This window comes from Rhodnius prolixus, unplaced genomic scaffold (genome assembly GCF_049639745.1).
Source record: "Rhodnius prolixus isolate KJV_2025 unplaced genomic scaffold, Rpr scaffold_14, whole genome shotgun sequence".
Classification (NCBI taxonomy): domain Eukaryota; kingdom Metazoa; phylum Arthropoda; class Insecta; order Hemiptera; family Reduviidae; genus Rhodnius; species Rhodnius prolixus.
In genome coordinates this window covers 10,397,425-10,418,043 of record NW_027411594.1, presented here as the reverse complement: position 1 = coordinate 10,418,043, position 20,619 = coordinate 10,397,425, and the positions used below count along the sequence as shown (strand labels likewise).

The window sequence follows — 20,619 nt, the reverse complement described above, 5'->3', positions numbered from 1 at the left end:
CGTCTGCACACTAGAATATAATTATTTTCTAAAAAATGAGAAACAGGGCAATAAACAATCTTCTTATCAATTTAATGTTTTTATTCTTCTAAAACTTTGTCTCTCCTTTTTTTCGATTCCCAAACATATTTTGCAATCTGATGAGCAGCTAGCTGGTGCCGGCAGTTTACAAACTGGGCCGAACATCATTTATTTCAATATTTCATACAGCATACATTTATTTACACAGTTTACGAGTAATATTTTAGTTTACCTCCATCTTTGTTTTTGGGAGTTATTTATTAAATATTAATCATTAAACTTGCATTTATTTTAATGTATAACATATTTTTAAACAAAGGAAAAATCAATATGCTCTTACATTACAACAGCAGCAAGTATAATGTGCAACTCTTCATAATGTAGTCATTCTTATAGTATCAACTTCAGTTACCAATGTACAAGAAAACTAGGTATAAAATTTATAACAAAGAATTCTATAAAAAAGTTTTTTTTTTCTTGCTTCAAAACGACTATTTATATCTAAAGTATTAAAATTAAACCTAAATAATTAAAAAAAAAATCTTAATAATAAATAAATTGTTACAATATTTTAATAAACACATTCTCTCGTTCAGTGTTCAAATATCACCAGTAATAGAGATGCAATCAATTTTAATTGATAACAGAAGTAATCGATTACATACTAATACTAAATATCAGGGGAAGGGGCACATATAAATTTACAAGATAAACACAGTAAAACACGATTTCTAAATAGTACAATATTTACAATAACTTTTTTTACCATACAAAAACACAGAAAAAAAATTAGGGTCTTCATCGATTTCACATTATTTATTTATGGCAAAAATAAAATAAAAAATGGAAATTAGAAATATTAGGCGCTAATATAATAATAGTTCATCTTGAATAAAATTATTAAAAATAATAATAACAACATTCTAGAGCACCATCAAGGATCGAATAGTAAAGGTTATGTTTTGTTTTTTTTTTTTTGTTTTTTTTCATAATAAAATTTGAATTATTAAATATAAATTTTGAAGGCACTGCATGGTAAATTTCGACCCTCATTCATACCCATCGTACAACATTTAAACTGTATTTACTATACACGTACAGTCAGCCAATAAACTAGCTATACTGAAATAATAAAATAAAATAAAAAATATTTATTTTGAAGATATCGTACATATTCGAGAGCACTCAAACACAACATGTTCATGGTTTTACTTCCTAGTTAGTTTTGTTTAATGGTTTTCTTTGAGAAACTATTATAATCTCACAGATATGAAATATTTAAACCCGGAAAACGTATTTTATATACACATGCTAGCAGCACAATATTACATGGGACGGTTATCTGTGCATAAGTTACGCCCAAATAAAATTGTGTAAAATGTACCATCTCACTTGTTTATCAATTTTTCTTTATTTAATTAAAAAAAAAAAAAGGAAAAAGACTGTATCCAGCTGAGCACAAATTTTCCCTCTTCCAAGTCTTCATTTTTACAAAATTTTAACAGCTCAAACATCTGGATGTCACTTGGGGCCAAAATAAAAAACAAATATATATATACCAGTTTTTTTCAGTAAGGTCACACTAAACTGATTCGAAGCTATTTGAGTAATCACCAAAATTTTTGTTTCTTGAAATGCTATTTCCTGATTAGTTTTCACATTTGAGCAGCTTTCTCCTTTTCCTGTTTCCAGGCTTGTATTCTCTGCTTAAGTTCCGTCGCTGAAACAATAACAATAATGTGCATAACTACAAACTAAAGGCGCTAATCAATGAGTCCCAAAAAACGGAAATTCAAATTTCTTGAATGATTCTCTCCTCGAAAGAGAACTGTTCCTAATAAAAAATGGTACACTTAAAAATAATCCATAAGAAAGGCCTTAAAAACACACACAAAATATGACATCCGTGGTCATTTCCGCGTCTACGGTCATCTAGTCATTTCGTCTTTCGTATCATCTGGTCTGAGATGCTGCTGCCTAAAGTTTGAATCAACATAGGGGACTTCTTAGGCTGGAGGTCTTTGGGGATTCAACGAATGACCAACAGCTGTTCTTGCAGGGATCTTCTACTAAAGGCGGCCATTAGAGCTTTTAAGCTGAAGAAATGAGTTACATAGGGTTAGCCTGAAACACATACATTCAATAGTAACTGATGGTCATATGGCACTCCTACTGAAGGTACCGTTAGTATCTGACCGCACGCTAAGACCGGTCTTGTGGCATTTTATGTATTGTAGAGAAAATTCATCTAAAGGTTATTTCAATCAAGATCCTTTGCTGATTCTAAAATCTTGGAAATTATAAAACAAAAACAAGAAATCGGCATCACAATAAGCCAACTTGTGGTTGCCTGAGGAACGTAAGTGCCTCAGGTTCTAATCTACTACTTGGAAGATTGTAGTAATAGAGAATTGTGACAGATTACTTACCCGGCAGAAGCATGTCTTCAGAAAGTGGTTGTCTACTAAAAGGATCAGTTGATGAATTTAAAAGATGTCGAATTATCACATAACGGTCCATCACTTTACCACTTGGCAGCAACACAGGATCTTCCATTACAGTGTCCATCAACGGATCTAGAAAACAATTTATCTTTCAATTTACAGATAACACAAGATACATGATACCTCATTCGCTCTATCTGAAGCAAGAGTGCAGACAGACGTAGCGTAACAAACAAATACAATATTACTGCTCTTAGAATTCATTCAAAACTCACCTCTAAATTCATCTGGAGCATCATTGTAGTCAACTTCCTTCTTAATGTTTTGAATGGCGATCTCTGCTGCTTTGGCGGCCAGTGACCGGAACTGTTCCACTTCCAAAGCTGTCTTGATCATAGATTTTTGCAGCCTTGTTCCAGCATCCTCGAAAAGTTCCTTTCTGAATGATCGCTGAAATATTAATAATTATTAGAACTATCAAAAAAATAAATATTGCGAAAAATACAATACAAAAAGAGCCATTCCACCATTACGAGTATCCTAAAGGTGATTCTTAACTATCGACGGGGCTTACATCTAATATTCTTGAGAGAACACTTACTTCATCGGCAGCAATAGCTGAGGCAAACTCATCACAGTCTAAATGAAGATAGATGTCAACTAACTGACCAAGAAGTCTGCGAGGTTCCCAACCGTATTTCTCTGGAGTATTTACTTTCAAATTTTTACCTTTGGACAGGTGAAGAGGGAGTTATACATATATTTAAGCAGTTTGAAAGAAGTATTGATGAAAAAGTTTAGCATCAACTCACATTTAGGCCCGCAAAGTTGTTGTAGATTGAAATTGAGCATTGCTGACAATCTTTCAACTAATTCCAATCTGAGGAAAGGCTCTTTGATTTCCACCGTCAGGTAATGGAACATGTCCACTGTCTCTCTGGCTAATGTTAAGTACGATCTGAAAAAAAAAGGGAACAACTGTATTAGTAAATTTACGCTTCATAGTAATGGACTTGTAAAAGCAAGTTTCATGATGTCTTGTTTTGTTATCAGGTCAAACTTTCAACATCGATTTTCTACAGGAAACACACGTCTTCAGGTCTCCTGAATTAAAATAACGTGATTTTTAGAAAATGGTTTAGACTCAAATAATTAAGTGAATACTCAGGTTCAAAAAACAAAAACAGGCTATATAGGTAATTTGGAAATTCCTAAACTGGCAACAGCGAATTTTTTTGTGCACTTTTTGACGATTAACTCTTCTTAAATAAGAATAAAAAAGTAAATAATCTGAATCAGTATACGATCAATCGATTTTTCAGTTTTTAGCGATTATTTCGAAAATGGTTGAATATTTTCTGTAAATGTTATTAATAACGTGGAGAATGAAGTAATTTGGGTTCAAAAGATTGAAGCCTGAAGAAAATGTATATTAGTCTTTGAAGACTGCGAAAAACTTTCATACGGAGCCATGAAATGTCATAACCGAAATAACTATGGACCTCCTGCCATTTTCGTTTGAGATTCCTTATTCTCATACTACACGTACCACTTTCTTATAACTTTGTTTATGCAATCAGAAAACCTGTAAACCTGCTTCCACCAATGGAAGAGAAGTTGAGGAAAAGTGAAGAAGAAAAAGAAATTACCTGCATTGTCTTTCATCTGCTCCTAGCTGTCTGGTCCTGGATTGTTGCTGGTCGGTTGGCAATTGAAACCATTTTGTCTGATCTGCCATCATTTCTTGAACTTCGTGTATTCGCTGCAATATATCAGCAAGAAAACATAAATTTTATCTAACTCCTTGCCAACAAGTCGAATAAAAATTTTAACGAGCATTATGCCTTTCTTGTCCAGAATAGTAGTTAATGGAAAACCCTGGGACAAAGATGGTGATTTCATTACTAACTACTCGCCTAAATTTTGTACAACATTACTCCGGCAAGGCTTTGGATAATCTTAGTTCTTTGACACCCCACTGCAGACAAAACTGTAGAGATTCATAGGCATGGATCTGATAGAGAAAAGCCTAGTTAGAAAATGAGAAAAAGGTTCCTTTTTGTTACTGCGAATGGTTAAGGGCATTCAGAGATGGAAAACGCCCTTAGGAACTTCATATTGTGCCCTGGAACCGCTCTCTACACTCCCTTAGTGAATCAAACAGGCTGGATTGGAAAAGTGCTCTATCTAGGATGTCAATGTACACCATTTAGGATAGTGACAGTGAAACCCTAAGGAATGTAACCTAATCGAACCTAGAGTCCTAGCATTTTTCAGTGATTCGCAAGAAACTATGAATTAATAAATTGGGAATTAATACCTTTAAAGATTCCAAACTTTCATCCAACAAGAAAGTTGTGTCATTCATCAGCATATTAATAAACTTGACAAATTGTTTCCCAGATCTAAAATAAAACGGTAAAATTATTTTCCTTGTTTATTCTAAACACAAAAATATTTTTAAACATATATCTAGTAAAAAATAAAAATGGAAAGAATCTTACTTGGATTCCTTGATAATGGCATCTCTATGGACAGGACTGTCCCACATACTTTTCAAAATCAAACTGATGTGATATCTGATGGTAAACTTATCATAGAATTCCGAACTAGATCCAGTAGTTTCAACATCTGAATTCAAGATTACCATAGTTAAGATTAATCAAAATAAAAAACATTAATTTAGCCAATCGCGCTTATAGACAGCAAAGAACAAAATGTGATTTGGACCGTAATAAGATTAAAATGGCATTTAGATGAAAGCGCCCCATCCCTCATCCAGAAATCCTTGAATCGATTTTTCATTTTAATAAAGGTTGCAAACCTGGAATTCCAATTCTTTCTTATAAGAGAAACAGATAAATTAAGAAACAAAAAATTAATTTTCCCTGTCTGAATATTGCGGTGGCAACTTGACAGAAGGAACTATAGTTAAATTTCTCTACACATTCTTGATGAACCATATCTCTGAAGATGGAACAAAATTCAAAATTTTTTGATCGAAAGAATACAATCATACGTACAATGACGAATGAAATCAGTGATAAGTTAAATTAAGAGAGACCACATGAAAATTGAGCAAAATAAAAGGAAAAAAACGTCATTTTCTATAAACGTTTGTGACGCATTCGTTCCATTAAACTGAAAGGATTTAATTTAACCATTTTAGTTATTGACTTGTATAAATTATACAAAATCATTTCTATTATTAATTATCTAAATCAATTATTCTGGTGAACACTTAATTGTGAAAACCATTACATGATTCCTGATCTAACTGATCTAAATAAATTTACGATTAAAATTATATAATACCTGTGTAGAATTTCATCAGATATGAAGCTAGATGTATTTCAGAGATCGGATGGTTCATAATTTTGAGGTATAACGGTTGATTTCTGGGTAATATACCAGAGTGTAGAACAAACAAAACTTCGACAACCTTTGCTACTAGGTATGGATTCTTAATAGCTTGCGGTGTACACACACAGACTAGAAGCCAAGTGACTAGAGTATCATCCAAACCGTCCGCAACTACTGAGGGCATGTACCTGTAAAATAAAATTATCCACTAATAACCAACTAAAACCAACTTCACTCAATCTATTTCCTTCAATCCGTAACTCCAATAAAACAAGCGTGCTTGCAATCAGGATATAATATTAACACTCCATTAACTCCTATGGGCCTGATCTGAAAAATTGTCTCCTATTTCTAACTACTTAAATCTCGAAAGTGAAAAATTATTACGTACAAGAACTTCTACATCTATATCAAGTCTCCTTTTTTAGAATATTTAAAGTGTACTTACTGCAAAACAAATAGCAGGAATTCTGCAATATCTTCCACATACCATTCCGGTAGTGCTGCAAACGTCATTGGAGGTTCCTGAGGTAAAGGCAGTTGTGGGTTGTAGTTGTAAGGGGCGTCAGTGAGCACTTGAAGTAAAAATTCTGCCACTGAAGTGTAGAACAGGAGTGCCCTTCTCATCAGCGTTTTATCTAACAAACCGGCCTCCGCGCATGATTTGTTCCTTATTAATTTCTGTAATTGCAGCGATCAATTTTATCTTTTTGTTGCTCCATTTCAGTCACATTCACTTAAACTTAATTTTAATTCACGTCACAATTAAAGAGACGATATTTTCATAGAAGAAATTGTACACAATATTAAAAAAAATAATAATTTCCAGCAATGAGTAATATGAATGAACTACATAAACACTGCCAGGATCCCTTACACTTCAGGAAGGGGCAGTTAAGAGGAGGCGACAAAATATCACAGAATTAATAAGCCATTAATAAAATTGTCAACATTTTTCTATATTGCTAACTGTTTAACTAATTTGAGTTTTTAGCAAAATAGGCCAAAATCTGTATATTTTCTTTCACTGCAATTTACATTAAGAAAATTTCTTCAAACCATTTTGTGCGAAAAATTGCTTTAAAAATATAACAAAATTAACCGATTTAATTAATTAAATGATAGGACTTTTACTTACAAGTTGAATAATATGTAGATAATGAATCGCACATATCTCCAAAATGGCACTTCCAAGAGAAGCTAACTCTACTTTACCACCAGGACTGCCTTACCAGCATTTCTCAGGGGAAAATAAAATAAACATCGCAGATCTACACTCTAATGTGCGCAATATGCCTTTGAAAGCAAATATTATGATTACGTTTCAACTCAAAAAGTATACAACAATAGATTCAAACTGGACACTTCCGATTGCTTGATTTGAGTCAATAGCTTATGGCGGGTTCCATTTTCCGTTTTCCGCGATTTTCCGTTAATTAGGCTAAATTTTTGCAAGATATTAACTTGCAAAAACCTCAAAATCAACAAACCACACACTATAATTCCCGAATGTTCCGCATCTGGAACTACAATATTTACCAGACTGACAAAGACCTACACCTACCCTATAGTTTCCTTTGGACTTAGGAATAACTTATAAATAATAATAAAATAAGTTTACCCTAAACTAATTAAGAAACTATTTCACCCTCACTCTAACAATATTAAATTAAATACTTTCGTCTAGGAATATGGATTTTGCTTACTTTAATTTGGTGTTTCCATCTTTTGATTAGTTCTTTATTTCTAGCAGCAAAAGGTAATGATTTCCACTGTTCTTCACTATTTAACATTTCGTCTACCTAAATGTGATTTATATAGTATTCAGCAAAATCGTTCAGCCTGGAAGTAGCAAATGATGTAAATTTAATTACAGTAAGAACTTACCAATTTTTGTAGATCCCTAAGTGATCGAAGCCGCCTCTGGTATCTCTGCATAGCTGGTAATAAAGCTATATTGTGGCAGTGTAAAGTAAGAAACCAACATTGTGTGGGAAATTTGGGATCCTTCCATTGGCACTTCCTGTCTGAACCAAAAATCATTAGGTGAAAACACACAGCTTTCTCTTACTGTAATTGTTACTTTATTCTAACTGGTAAAATGCTCTAGGTTTGGCTAGACTATCAACAATAAATGGTGAGCTAAAGATTGACTTGTGTACAAGCCAAACAATGCTATCGGTAGAAACAAAAATAGAAAAATAACCCCAAGCCCTCATTTTTTTTCAATAACCAATAAAAATCAATGAATGCACGGAAAAGTGCTGTTTATGTGGCAACGCCCAAAGGGGGACCAACCGGGTGCCTGAGAGAAGTGCGTGTGAAGGCCCACATCTCACTAACTCCCCTAGCTCAACACAACTGCTCTACAGAAATCTGATGAAACCATCTCTAAAGATGGACGAAAATCTTAAGCCAATAAGAATTACGACAAAAATGGTATGACTGACAAAATTATCGGTAATGACTTACTTAAATCTTCGATCCAATCAGACGCTTCTTGTGAAGTTAACTTCAAACGAGTTTCATCCTTAACATCAACCATACTATTCGGATGGAAAGGATACAATGGATCAATTTTATCCATTTTCACCTGAAACAATAACTTCAATAGTAAAAAACCAAAAATTTGTACCAAAGTGGGGAAAAAATCTAATTTCTTACAGATATTTACCTTAACTGCCAACATTTGTAAAATAGACAACAAGTTCAGCATGAATCCATCGCCGGCTAATGCTCTGTCGTCTGATTGCATTTGCGTTCTTTTCTCGTTATGCCTCAATACGGTGGCTATATATTCTAACATAGATTCACGCGAACAACCATTCACCAGAATGTCGTGGAAGATTTTGTGCATTAATACCTACAAATTTAAACATATTTGAACGCTGAAAAGGAGCTGACAAGTATGCAGAGTTAAGTTAGTGTTTGGAAATGTGAAAATCACAAACCTCTATCATTGTAATACTGATAATACTGCAATGTTTAGAAATTTTCCCTTTACATCGTAAAAAAAAAAAGTTACCTGCAGAGTTCTAAGTTTCCTTTTAAGAACTTAATCAGAGTTTTTGCAACAATTGTAACATTTATATCAAGAAAAACCTATGATAAAGATACTTCTTACAACATCCAGATTCTCAAGCCCGTCGACATAAACTATCTATTTGAACTAACTATTTGAAGTAAATATTCCAAATTGATATAAATAAAAAATGAGTGAATATTCTACAGGGAATTTTCGTGTCACTGATCATGTCCAGTAAAATTTGTCGGACCCTCATACATATAAAAATAGCTGATTAAAAAGTTATTCAATTGCCCAAATTCTCAAAAAATAATTTAAAAAATACAACTTAAAAAAGGTTTACGTATAAATTTCAAACCTAATGATATTAATAATAATAATAAAATACTTCCATTGATTTAATTACAGGAGGAAAGAAGCCTACAGCTGTTTGAGAAACATTGATGAAAGTAGTGATTCTTTTCGAGTTTTTATGGGCACGGGAGTAATATACATTATTAGAATATCAATTGGTATGAATTCCTGCTCGCTAAAAATACATATATATTCATTTTATTTAGAAGGAAGCGATCATTCTGAACAAAAGCTATTATTAAACTTTAAACTTACAAGTACTAGTAAAGTGTCAGAAAAAAGTTCACTTAATAAGAAAACATATGTATTATTGATTATATTTTTTTCTAAATAACTGTTTACAATTTATAATTTGCTAATAACATTATTTTTTCACTTCTTTTAATCGAAATGGGCATGTTTAAAATTGGTGGTAGAAGCATTGGTTCAAGAAAAAAATCAGTTATTCAGAAAACAAAAGTTTTACTACGTAAAGTTAAAAAAACTAAACTGAGAAAACTAACTCACCCTAGAATTTTCCAACTCAACTTGAAGGGTTGCATACAGAGTTTTATCTGATGAAGAATTTCCCGAGAAAAATCTATCTCCCACTTTAGGATCCTCTTCGGTGAACACAGAAACAGAAAGAAAAGGTCCTAGGAATGAGGTTTTCGTTATTTCACGGCCTCCAGCGTTTGTAACAGTATCCGGTAAAAATTGTATCTATTTTTTTTTATTTAAAAAAAAAAAGGAAAAATTATTACTTATGGAGTTATTATACAATATTAATTTTTTTATTTAATAAGTCGAACAATTTCAATGTTAATTACCTGTTTGGTGATTAATGTACAAATAGGCCTCATACTACTAGAACAAGTGCTCCTCATTTCCACTATTTCGGCCAGACCTTCGAGTGGCTTCCTGTGGGCGTTATCCACTAAGGAAGCTCCCTGCATCGCTCTGAATAGACCTTGCAATAACGGGCTGAATACCTTCAAATAACAAAATAATAAAAGTTTTCTTTCTTTTCTTTTAAAATTCTGGAATAAACAAGCATCGAAAGAAAAATCTCTGAAAGAACAGTATACTGTTAATAGATAACACTAATCCTTAAACCAAAACTATTTGTTGGTCCGAAAAGCACCCTACTTTTAAGTAGGCGAGACAATAGGCCCTGAAGATCGCACTACTTAATGGATGCTAGAATATTACTTATTAATGGTCAAATATCAGTAGAGAATCTAGCCTTAGTTATTTCGTCAATATCGAGTGATAAACCAAGGAACGTTTGCATAGGTGATTCCTTTTCGGGAAAGGTGGCGATAATTGACAATAATATTAATGTAAAACAATTATTTTTTTTTTTTTATCCGCTAATATAAAGAAAAGAAGACACTATACTATGGTTGTCTTACTTTGCTGAGTATATCCGGTGTTGGAGCTAGTTTTGCCAACAATTCAATCAAAAATCCTCTGGGCAGACTTTGTGACAATAAAGGCTGTAAAAGAGGTGACGACAGCGCACCACTAGGGCCCGTCAGATCCACTTCATCCATGAGAACATCCTGCAGCATGAGCGATGTGAACTGGACACACTGTGCACGAACTTCAGCCAATACAGTGCTCATCGGCTTGACGCTGCTTTTCTGCACAAGATAATTAATGTTCATTTCACTTTAGAGAAATATACTACCTATTTGCTAAGACATCACAAAACCACTGAGCATAAATATGGTTTAATTCAAGGTTAATTGTAAATTTAATTACTTCAATCGTACATTTCGAAACGAATAATTTATCACTTAACACAACTTTCTGTAGGCAATTTGGTTTTCAATTTAAAGGGGTACCATCCCAAATTTTAGGATAAAATACACCTCACATCTATCCTCACTGAACTTGAATTCAGAGGAGTCGACCTTTTAAGAAAATTAGCTGAGTAGCGGAAGGGAATGCACCTTACTTCCTTTCCTATTCTGCGAACATGTTCTGAACTTTGTTTTTTAACCATGACTTTGAATTTGCCGCCGTATACATGAGATTACCATCACTATTCGGTACTCCATGTGTGGTGGTGATTCATTAAGTGAATAACCTTAGAAGTCTATCATTTTTTTATTTTCGGACATTTTTGGGCTGAGTCTGGTATGAAATCAATGATAGTAGTTAGCAATGATAAATAGTTGTTAAGACTTTCGGGCACCAAACTGTCTAAATGGTAATTCAAATGAGTAATATTATTTATTATTATAATGAACAATATTACTATGATAAAGATTAATTATAATAAGATTGGGACTTAACTGACTTCGAAGGTCGGCTCAAAGAGCCTTTTAACACCTCTGCAAATTATAAGAAAATTTAAACTAGAAAAGAAACTTATTGTTTTTCTTAACTGGTGTAAAACAAATGTCAAATATTATCATCGATAAGTAAATTAAAAAAAAAAATGGAACTATAATAATTTCAAAGATCAATGGTATAATAAAAATAAAGTAAGTTTATATTTGTTTGAGAGGAACAAATTCTCGAAATATTATTTATAGAGAAAGATGTTGAAATTAAGCCAAAAGTTACTGTTGTTTATGCCTAAGGTATAAACAACAATTCAACGCAATAATTGGTGAAAGTTACGTTTTACAGTTCGCCTAAGATTATTATTTTGATTATCAAACAAATAAACCGAAGGCTAAATAAATATTAGTATTTATTTTTTAAACATTACTGTAATTGATTAAATAAAACGGAAATAACTAAGGGTAATAATTAGTCCCCTACATAAGTTTGAAATCATTTTTATTATATAAACAAAAAATTATTTACTATACTTGTTTAAAATACACAACTTTAGGAAATGAACTGGCAAAGTCAATGGCATTTAATTTAGTCCTTATGACGCATATATTATTTTTAGATTTCATAAATAAGTACATTCTCCTTATCGTGTTTTGACAAACAGGAAATGGTGGTTTTGTAAAATAAACAAGTCACTCTATTAACCTTTAGTTTTCTAGTAATAAATTGATAATTATTCTATTGGATAATTAGACGAAATTCAATATTTCTTTATTTATCACCAAATATTCTGTTTTTTAACTCTTTTAATTACATTATTTTATTTTCCTTCTCATAGTTGAAAAAAGCATCAAACACACCACTCTATGTTTCATATTTTTGTTATATCAACCAACATAGTTTTCAACAAACTAGAGAGTTTGAAACTTGGCTTCACCCAAAATTCACCAAGTTGCTTAATTCAAGTCTTAATTAAGTTATAGGTTTAGCCTTTCATTATAATGGCGCTATCTCACTCTTTCTCTCCCCCTTAATTTGGAGTGCTTAGAGTATCTGTGATTGTGTGACTGGGGCGGAGGTGTGTGTTGGAGATCCTTCATACAATAGTTTTCTGGAAAGCCTGATTCATCCATCCATCCTTAGAACATCTGAGGAGCAATTGTAGAATGGCGTGAGTTATACCAAGAATGGTCTTATTTAACTGCCAACTTCTCACTTTATCTTGAACGTCCTGAAGAGCTAAGGTGAGAACATAAAATTCTTAAGAATAGGGCGGACAATGGAGGGGAAGGTGAAGTTAACACCAGGACATTTACCCGCTTCCTGCACTCTTCTAGAAGAACGTCGATGAACTGTTCCATCTCTACAATAGGGCAGCGATAGGAGGAAACAATAGATTGGTGCCCCAAAACTACCCATTAAACCCAAAAGCCAAATAGAGAGCAGCAAATTGTAAAAGTTGCCTCTACTTTACTTCTTCTAAGTGGTGCATTTTTATACAAAATTCAATCACGGTCCATTGAACGAAGAAAGAACAGTGTTGTTTCTAAGAGAATTTTATTTATCAAGAAATCTTGTAGGTATTTAAAAACCATTCCAATTTTAAATTTCTCTTGTATAAAACAAAAAATGGCATCTCTTTTAGCTATGTTGTGCAAAGTTTTATATACAATAAACTTACTTTCGGATGGTTTCTTTCTTCAACCGCTACCCTGGCATAACATTCGGTAAGATATGTAAGCGTAGTGGAAGCATGCGACGGTGGCTGAGGAGTAGGGGGCGGTACGGGTTGCATCTCAACGTTGGACGGGCCTTCGTCCGACGGCGAGGAACACAACATCGGAGACGGAAGTGGATTTTCGCCTGACGCTATCTGACATGTAACCTCCATCAAGCACTGACTTATCAGGTCCTGTGAAAATTAAGTCGAAATAAAAATGTAGGTACAAAAGTTAAAATCCTATGATGGATGGAATCAGTGATGGAATTATTGGGATCGGCTCAGATCGTGATTGATTCGAATCCAAAGGCGAACTTTAACTCCACACTACAGGATTTCCATTTTATGTTTGAGTTGCGATCTATTGAACTATTAAGTTTATATGTTCTTAGCACCTTAAGTGACTTGACATTAATTACAACCTGAGCAACTGTCTTTAATAAAATAATCAAAATGCAATTTAGTAAAAAGCAAATTGAAATTAATGATTTTAAATAACTTTTAATAGAAAATATGGTTAGGTGATACGGAATGTAAAAAAACAGAAATGCTTCGTCGGATAAAATTAGCATATTAACGGATTATTAACATACTTGTAAATCAGTCGGAATTGTTTCAAGTTGTCTTTCAGTCATGACTGCTGCAGTCTGCGGAAGGTAAATGGTAGATTCTGACTGTTCAGTCCAGGAAACGCACAAAACCCTAGCTATAACTCCTTGCAGGAATTCTTCTGGAACTTCACTACCTGTACTTATTGTCTATATGACGTAAACCAAAAAAACAAACGTTGACCAAGATTAAAATATATAATTAAAATTAAAATAAAAGGCTTTAATAAAAATTAATTTAAAGTACCCTGACACGCGATTCCTTTGGTTCTTCAACTTCCATATTTTCTATTCCTGAATCAACATCCAACTGTGCAGATTGAATTCCTTTGCCTTCGCCTAAAACCCTTGATGGTAAGTTGTTTTCCACTTCGGAACCAGCTTCTTCTACCTCCATTTGCGAAGAATCTGTGCTTTGAGAATCACTTTTCTGACCAACCAGTGGGAACGGTGCTTCTAAAGAAAAAATTAATCAACAGATTAAGCATTTTTAACGACAAAAAACTATCAAATGTTATTAAAGGAAATCAATTTAATTTAGGAAAAGCTGATTTGATCTTAGTAGCTTAATTGAAGGACTGAATTAAAAAATTAAAACAACAAAAATATTAACAAAAGATCAGACACCATTTGTGCAAAAATGACATTAAATTATTCTGTATTAGAGGTCGATTTCTTGTACTACACATTTGCTTTTTCTAATCTTGGAATCGAATTTTTATAAATAAAATGAGAGAATATAGAAAAACAACCCTAAAATAGAGTAACACACAAAGGAAAAGAACAAGATACAAATGTGAAGTAGTTGCTTTTCAGTGCTCCTTACATCTGGGGTTAATTTCTTTAAAAACTAAAGGATGATTTACAAAAATAAGTTGATATGTAGGTACTAACTTATAATCTACTGTTTGCAAAGATAATTTCCAATATATTCTTGTTTATATAAAGTGATCTTTCCACAAGCATCTTTTAGTCCAGATTACCACATACAATTGATATAATTTCAAAACTCCAATATATCAGCGTAATATGATTTTTTTTCATATCAGTTATAGTTTAAGAATAAAATTTCATTTTGTGGCCAAGTTATTTAGGAATTAAGATATTCTAAATGATGTCACACAGTTGAGCTGACAATCTTGTCCCATTTTGCAGCTTAAAACATGCTTACTTTGACATAACCAACGAAATACATGTATTGATTAGCCTTTGACAGTTGACATATAAATACCTGCACTGCACATAATATGAAAGCTACTTGCTGACTTTTTCATATTTTTACGTATAAAGTTCATATCTTAACAAGTGTAAATGGTACAATATGAACGCCTAATGAACTCTTTTGGTAATAGTCATTTTAAGTTACATTAAACAAGTTGATAAATTCATTTTGATGTAATCTGTGAAACGCAAATCAAGTAAAATTCCATTTTTAATTTATTCTATTAATGATAACATTATAAAATAATCTCACATTATCAGTAAAACATGTTAACTTTGTCTTGGAAGTTTAAGTTTGCCCTTTTAAAATTTATGTCAACTAATAAACAAAATGTTAAGTAAAAGGCTGGGAATATAAAATTAAAATGAGAGGCTGATGGTTGCCATTAAATCAGAGAATAATGTAAAAGTTTTTATTAATGTTTATAAATCTACACACCTTTGACTTGCACAGGTCCAGGCGTCACTGGTGATGTAGCCAAAGAACTTTGACCTGGTGATATGGGAAACTGATTTCCATTAGATGAACTAGCACTTGTATCTAAAGCAGCAAGCCTCGCTAACCTTCTCCTGCGTATCTAAAACACAAATGTCATGAGTCACATAACCCCAATCAGACAAACAAAACGTACCACAGTTTTAATAGAAATAACTTGCTTTGTAACATACGGATTTAAAAAAATATATACATAATAAAATCAAATTATATAATGTAGTTACCTCCTCTTGAGTTAATTCACTCATTTTTATTAACTTAAAACTAAAGTACTAATCACTTTCTTATTTAACTTTTAAAATTATATTTATTGACTCGAAAATCAATAATTTAGAACACTTTTAATTTAGAAAACTAATAGCCGAATAAATTGTCTACTCCTAAAAGTAATATGTCAGTCACCCTGAAAGGTTGGAAGGATGTTTTGCATGTAGGGTTTAGCACTTTCGTGAAAGTGACGTAACGACAGCTGTTCCATGCAGTGCTGCCTAAGTTAGAAGATTATTGAATCCTTACTCATGCCTTCCACATAATGCACTATCTATTATCAATTTTAGGTAAAACAAATTAAATTGAAGGTGGTTATTTGAGTTTTTTTAAATCATCAACTTATCCTTGAAGCTTTCAAGTTTACTAATTGTGCAGAAAACTAGTTATGATGATTCGTGGGATTGAAAGAAATCGTTACATTACCATTTAAATTAAATCAATAGTTCATCAACGAGAACCAAAATTACTTGGCGGAGGCTTTGCATTTTAGATAGCCAAAAAGGAAAAATCATGAATATCTTTTTAAATAATCAACGGAACAAAGAGCAAGGTTACTGCAATTCCTTTCTTTTTTAACCGATGAACCAAAACGTTTTTCTCTGTAATGATAACCAAATGCATACGTGTTTTAACACCTATTGTTTTTCAATGAAAATCAACTTTTTTTATTGAAATTATACTTTAATTTGTAAATTACATCTCCTCACAAAATTTATCTTCTACAATTTGAAAGTGATTTGTCTTTGTCAAGGTTCGGGCAAACGGTGAAACAGCTACCACTTACATGAAGTTAGTGTTGGTAATTTAATTTAAAAAAATATCAAGTATTTAATCTATTTTCTTTTCAGTTAACCAGTGTTAAAGGGATATGATGAACTAAAAAACATATAGATATTAATCTTGACACAGATTTAGGCGAAAAACAGACTTTTCTGTTGTAGAAATAAAAATACTTCTTAATGCAACATCATTTAAATATCTCATGAATGCCTTAAATACTTGCAAACTGTATTATACGTATTCTTTCTGTCAGCCAACGTGTATAATTAAAATTGTAATTGTTACGGTAGGTAGGTTTTCTAAATTCAAGTTGATAAAACCTGTCTTCACCTTTATCACTGGCCAAGTTGAGGATCTATAAATAATGGATTTTATAATTTGACAAATCAGAAATCGTAAGAAAAACTAGACAGATCACTTAAAAATTTCGCTGAGAAAATATTAACAAATGCAATTTCAAATTGTGATTTTGTCTATTAGAATTTTTTTTTAAATTTATATTAGCTTTATAATCTGTTTTGTTAATTCTTAGAATTAAATTTGAATTGTAAGTCAAACTAAACCTATTGAAAATGTTTCTCTTTTCTTCTTTTTTTACAGTACTTTATTTTTTATGACAAGAGAGTAAAAAAATAATATTTAAAGTTTAATTATTTAATTCTTGAAATACATGCCTTTAATAAGAGCTACACTAGTTTGTAAAAGAAACATAGTTATTATTCAGGGCTAGTTTTACAGAAAAATCAATTTAATTTTATGACTAATCAAGTTACATATCTAAGTTGATAAACGGTGGAGTTTGACACCTGGTGGCCTCCATAGCTCAGTGGCTAGAGCACTGGTCTTGTAAACCAGGGGTCGGGAGTTCGATCCTCCCTGGGGGCTCTTACTTTTTTTTCTGATTCTGTTAATTGCATTTTAATGTTACTTGTCCCAAATGTACTTAAATTAAAATATTAATTTTGAACAATTAACTTACGCCGGAAAAATTCTTTATTGAATTATACATTTCTAATTTCAAGTCCCTTCATCTTTTGCTGCTTGCAATAATTACTATTTTGATTTACTTCCAAGTAAAGTTTCAAGCATTCTAGGCTAATACAGATTTAATTTTGAAAGAACCTCGGCGGAAGTTCCGATGACCTATTGTGACTGATAAGTTACTTCATAGCATTTTGTGACATGAAGTGATTGGAGCTTAGAAATGGAAGAACAAATAAATAAAAGTTAAGCTTTATTTAAAAGATAAGTAAACTTTTTTTAAAAATGAAAAGATGTGTAATATTCAGTTGGGTAACATGATCGAAATAAATTTGGTGATCTATCAGATCAGGATCACAAAGATAGTTCGAACCGACTGCACATTCAGGTAGTAGTGTATATTAGTGATGGGCTATTTGAGCGGACTCGTTCCATTGGAACGAGTCCGATGGTGGAACGAGTTGATTCAAATCCCTATTTTAAAAAAAAGTGATTCCGCCCCGCCCCAAAAAAATTAAAATGAAAATGAGACAGCAGAGGTTTTGGAACGATTAAACATAAGAACAAATGTCACGTAATTTATTAAAATATATCATTAACAGTTAGCTTTTCCAGTTAATAACAAAACTATATTTCTTTTACACACATTAAGTACTATCCCTAATTTCCAGTTGCTCTGATAAATATAAAATTAACAACGTAACACAAATATTAACCCAAAAATAGGCTAGTCAATTATAAATTAAAGCAATTTTGTCATTATCTAGCTTGACCACTGGAAGACTGGAGTTAACTTGCTTCAAGAGGATTCAATAGAGAAACGGAAATGGGTAGGAAAGTATTCCATAAAAATTCTAACCCTTCAAACAAAATTATAATTACTCACAATATTTATCTAATAAGAATTGAATATCAAGCTTTTAAAATATTATCTTATTGTTTTACAAAAAGAAAAAGCTGTGTGCTTAATCTTTAACTAAGCGCTGGACACTCTTACTCTTATCTTCATTGGCGTAAGTTTAAACGTGTACATGTCCGCATGACGGTCAAAGTAAAACTGAGCCAAAATGTAGTATTACCTAATTGGTTTACTTACTGTAGTATCCCTCCCACTCTATCACCTATTTCACAAACATTCATCAATTGGAAATATTTTGTAGTTAAATATTCGTTTCATTTGAATACAAAAAACATAATAACGCTTTCTTAAGATGATTTTAATTTTTAAATTTTGTTTTTGTCCATTACTCTTATAAAATACGAAGAATTTCAAATAAAATATAATACACAAACACAAAATGATCTAGTATGCAGGTGGAGTCAGTCGTGGTTGCCATGGTAATGGAACCGTTAAACGACTCCGGCCCAACTCTAGCATTTTCATTGGTTAAATCCACTGGAGTTGGTGGAGTCGAATCCGGAGTGATTTAAATCCTTTTGAAACCGGACTCGTTCCACTTTTTCGTTCACTGATTCTAGCCAATAGAAATTGCTGGAGCTGGAACCGGAGTCGTTTAACGGTTCCGTTACCATGGTAACGACGACTGACTCCACCTGCATACTAAATCATTCTGTGTTTGTATATTATATTTTATTTGAAATTCTTCGTATTTTATAAGAGTAATAAACAAAAATAAATTTTAAAAATTAAAATCATCTTAAGAATCTGCTTAGAATAAATAGAATAATATTTTGCTAAAAAATATTTCCAATCGCCGAATGTTTGTGAAATAGGTAATAAGAGTGGGAGGGAGTCTGTAGTAAGTACGCTCTTTAGGTAATATAATTTTTTTGTCTCTAGATATGTAGCTATAGCAATAAGGGCCATTTCAATTTCATCTTTCGTGCTGATAACAATATTTCATGTGTGTCTGTCTTCTGATGATAAGCAGATAAGGGTGTTTTCCAGTGGTAAATCTTAATTAAGTTGAAGAGCATGTGCTTTGTTGATTTCTAAAATATTTTCAAAGACTAATATTTTCCTAAATTAAATAATTATTTCATTTTTATCTTTTGTTTTTCTTTATTGAATATTTGAAAATATTTTAAAAGCAAAATATTTAATAAATTAGTTTAATTTTTTTACTTTTTTATTTATTTTATTTTATTTATTTATTTATTTTTGCCCATCAACTACGGGGTTATTATCGCCTTTTTTACTATTGTTTCTTATTTTTTAAATTTAATATTTTATTAATTTTTAGTAAATTAATTTCAGACAAATGCCAAAACGCAGTGAAATTTGGAATCACTTTAATTCTATTGATTCTGTCAAAGCTAAATGCCGGTATTGCCACGAAATCGTTAGCTTTACAAGTGGCTCTACTAGTAATTTGTTCAGACATATGAAGAGAAAACATCCTATATCATTCAATAAAAGAAAGAATACAGAGCAAAGCACTGAAGAGATCCCTGTTAAGAAATCTCATTTAACTTCTATAGACACTCAAAATTTAAGCTCGCTTCCCTCTACTAGTTTAGCTTCCATCCATTCAGAAGTTGCAGATGTCGCTCCTCTCTCTTCATCTGCCCATAAGGCTCCGGTAATTCAAAAATCCTTGACTGACTTTGTAGAAGTAATCAAACCTTTGCACCCCAGTAAGTCCAAGGAAATTGATGAACAATTGCTCAAAATGATAGTAAAAGAATATCATCCTTTTAGTATTGTTGAAGATCAAGAGTTCAGAAAATTAATTAAATTGCTTTGCCCCAGTTATAATGTACCTTCACGAAAGTATATATCCAACAGTTTACTCCCAATGATTTATAAGCGGGAAGAATCAAAATTAAAAAGTAGATTCAACGAAGTAAATGCCGTTTGTTTAACAATTGATTGTTGGACATCGGTGAATAATGAAAGCTTTATTGCTATAACTGCCCACTACATAGACCAAAACACAAATTTACAAACACATTTATTGAAGTGTACTAGTTACTCTGAACGACATACAGCGAATAACTTGGCCTCACACCTGCAATCCACGGTCCAAGAATGGGAACTCACCAATAAAGTAACTGCCGTTGTTACTGATAATGGTGCAAATATTGTTTCGGCAGTAAAG

General features: G+C 32.2%; 1 protein-coding gene and 1 non-coding gene across 2 annotated transcripts; one reads left to right on the top strand and one right to left on the bottom strand.

Moving 5' to 3' along the window:
* Positions 1 to 1,434: 1,434 nt before the first annotated feature.
* Positions 1,435 to 15,923, bottom strand: Ube4B (Ubiquitination factor E4B). Its single transcript, XM_074123631.1, has 22 exons — positions 15,751 to 15,923; positions 15,470 to 15,608; positions 14,057 to 14,265; positions 13,795 to 13,959; positions 13,163 to 13,393; positions 10,602 to 10,832; positions 10,017 to 10,178; positions 9,715 to 9,909; positions 8,503 to 8,691; positions 8,301 to 8,421; positions 7,716 to 7,855; positions 7,535 to 7,630; positions 6,277 to 6,509; positions 5,781 to 6,016; positions 4,970 to 5,096; positions 4,786 to 4,870; positions 4,115 to 4,227; positions 3,278 to 3,423; positions 3,067 to 3,194; positions 2,741 to 2,915; positions 2,451 to 2,597; positions 1,435 to 1,741 (listed from the first exon to the last, which is right to left on the bottom strand). The coding sequence occupies exons 1-22, from the start codon at positions 15,772 to 15,774 to the stop codon at positions 1,677 to 1,679; spliced, it is 3,357 nt and encodes a 1,118-aa protein (XP_073979732.1). The 5' UTR covers positions 15,775 to 15,923; the 3' UTR covers positions 1,435 to 1,676.
* A 1,465-nt stretch (positions 15,924 to 17,388) lies between these two features.
* On the top strand, positions 17,389 to 17,461 carry TRNAT-UGU (transfer RNA threonine (anticodon UGU)). Its single transcript has one exon. It is a non-coding gene; the product is annotated as a tRNA-Thr (tRNA).
* Positions 17,462 to 20,619: the final 3,158 nt, after the last annotated feature.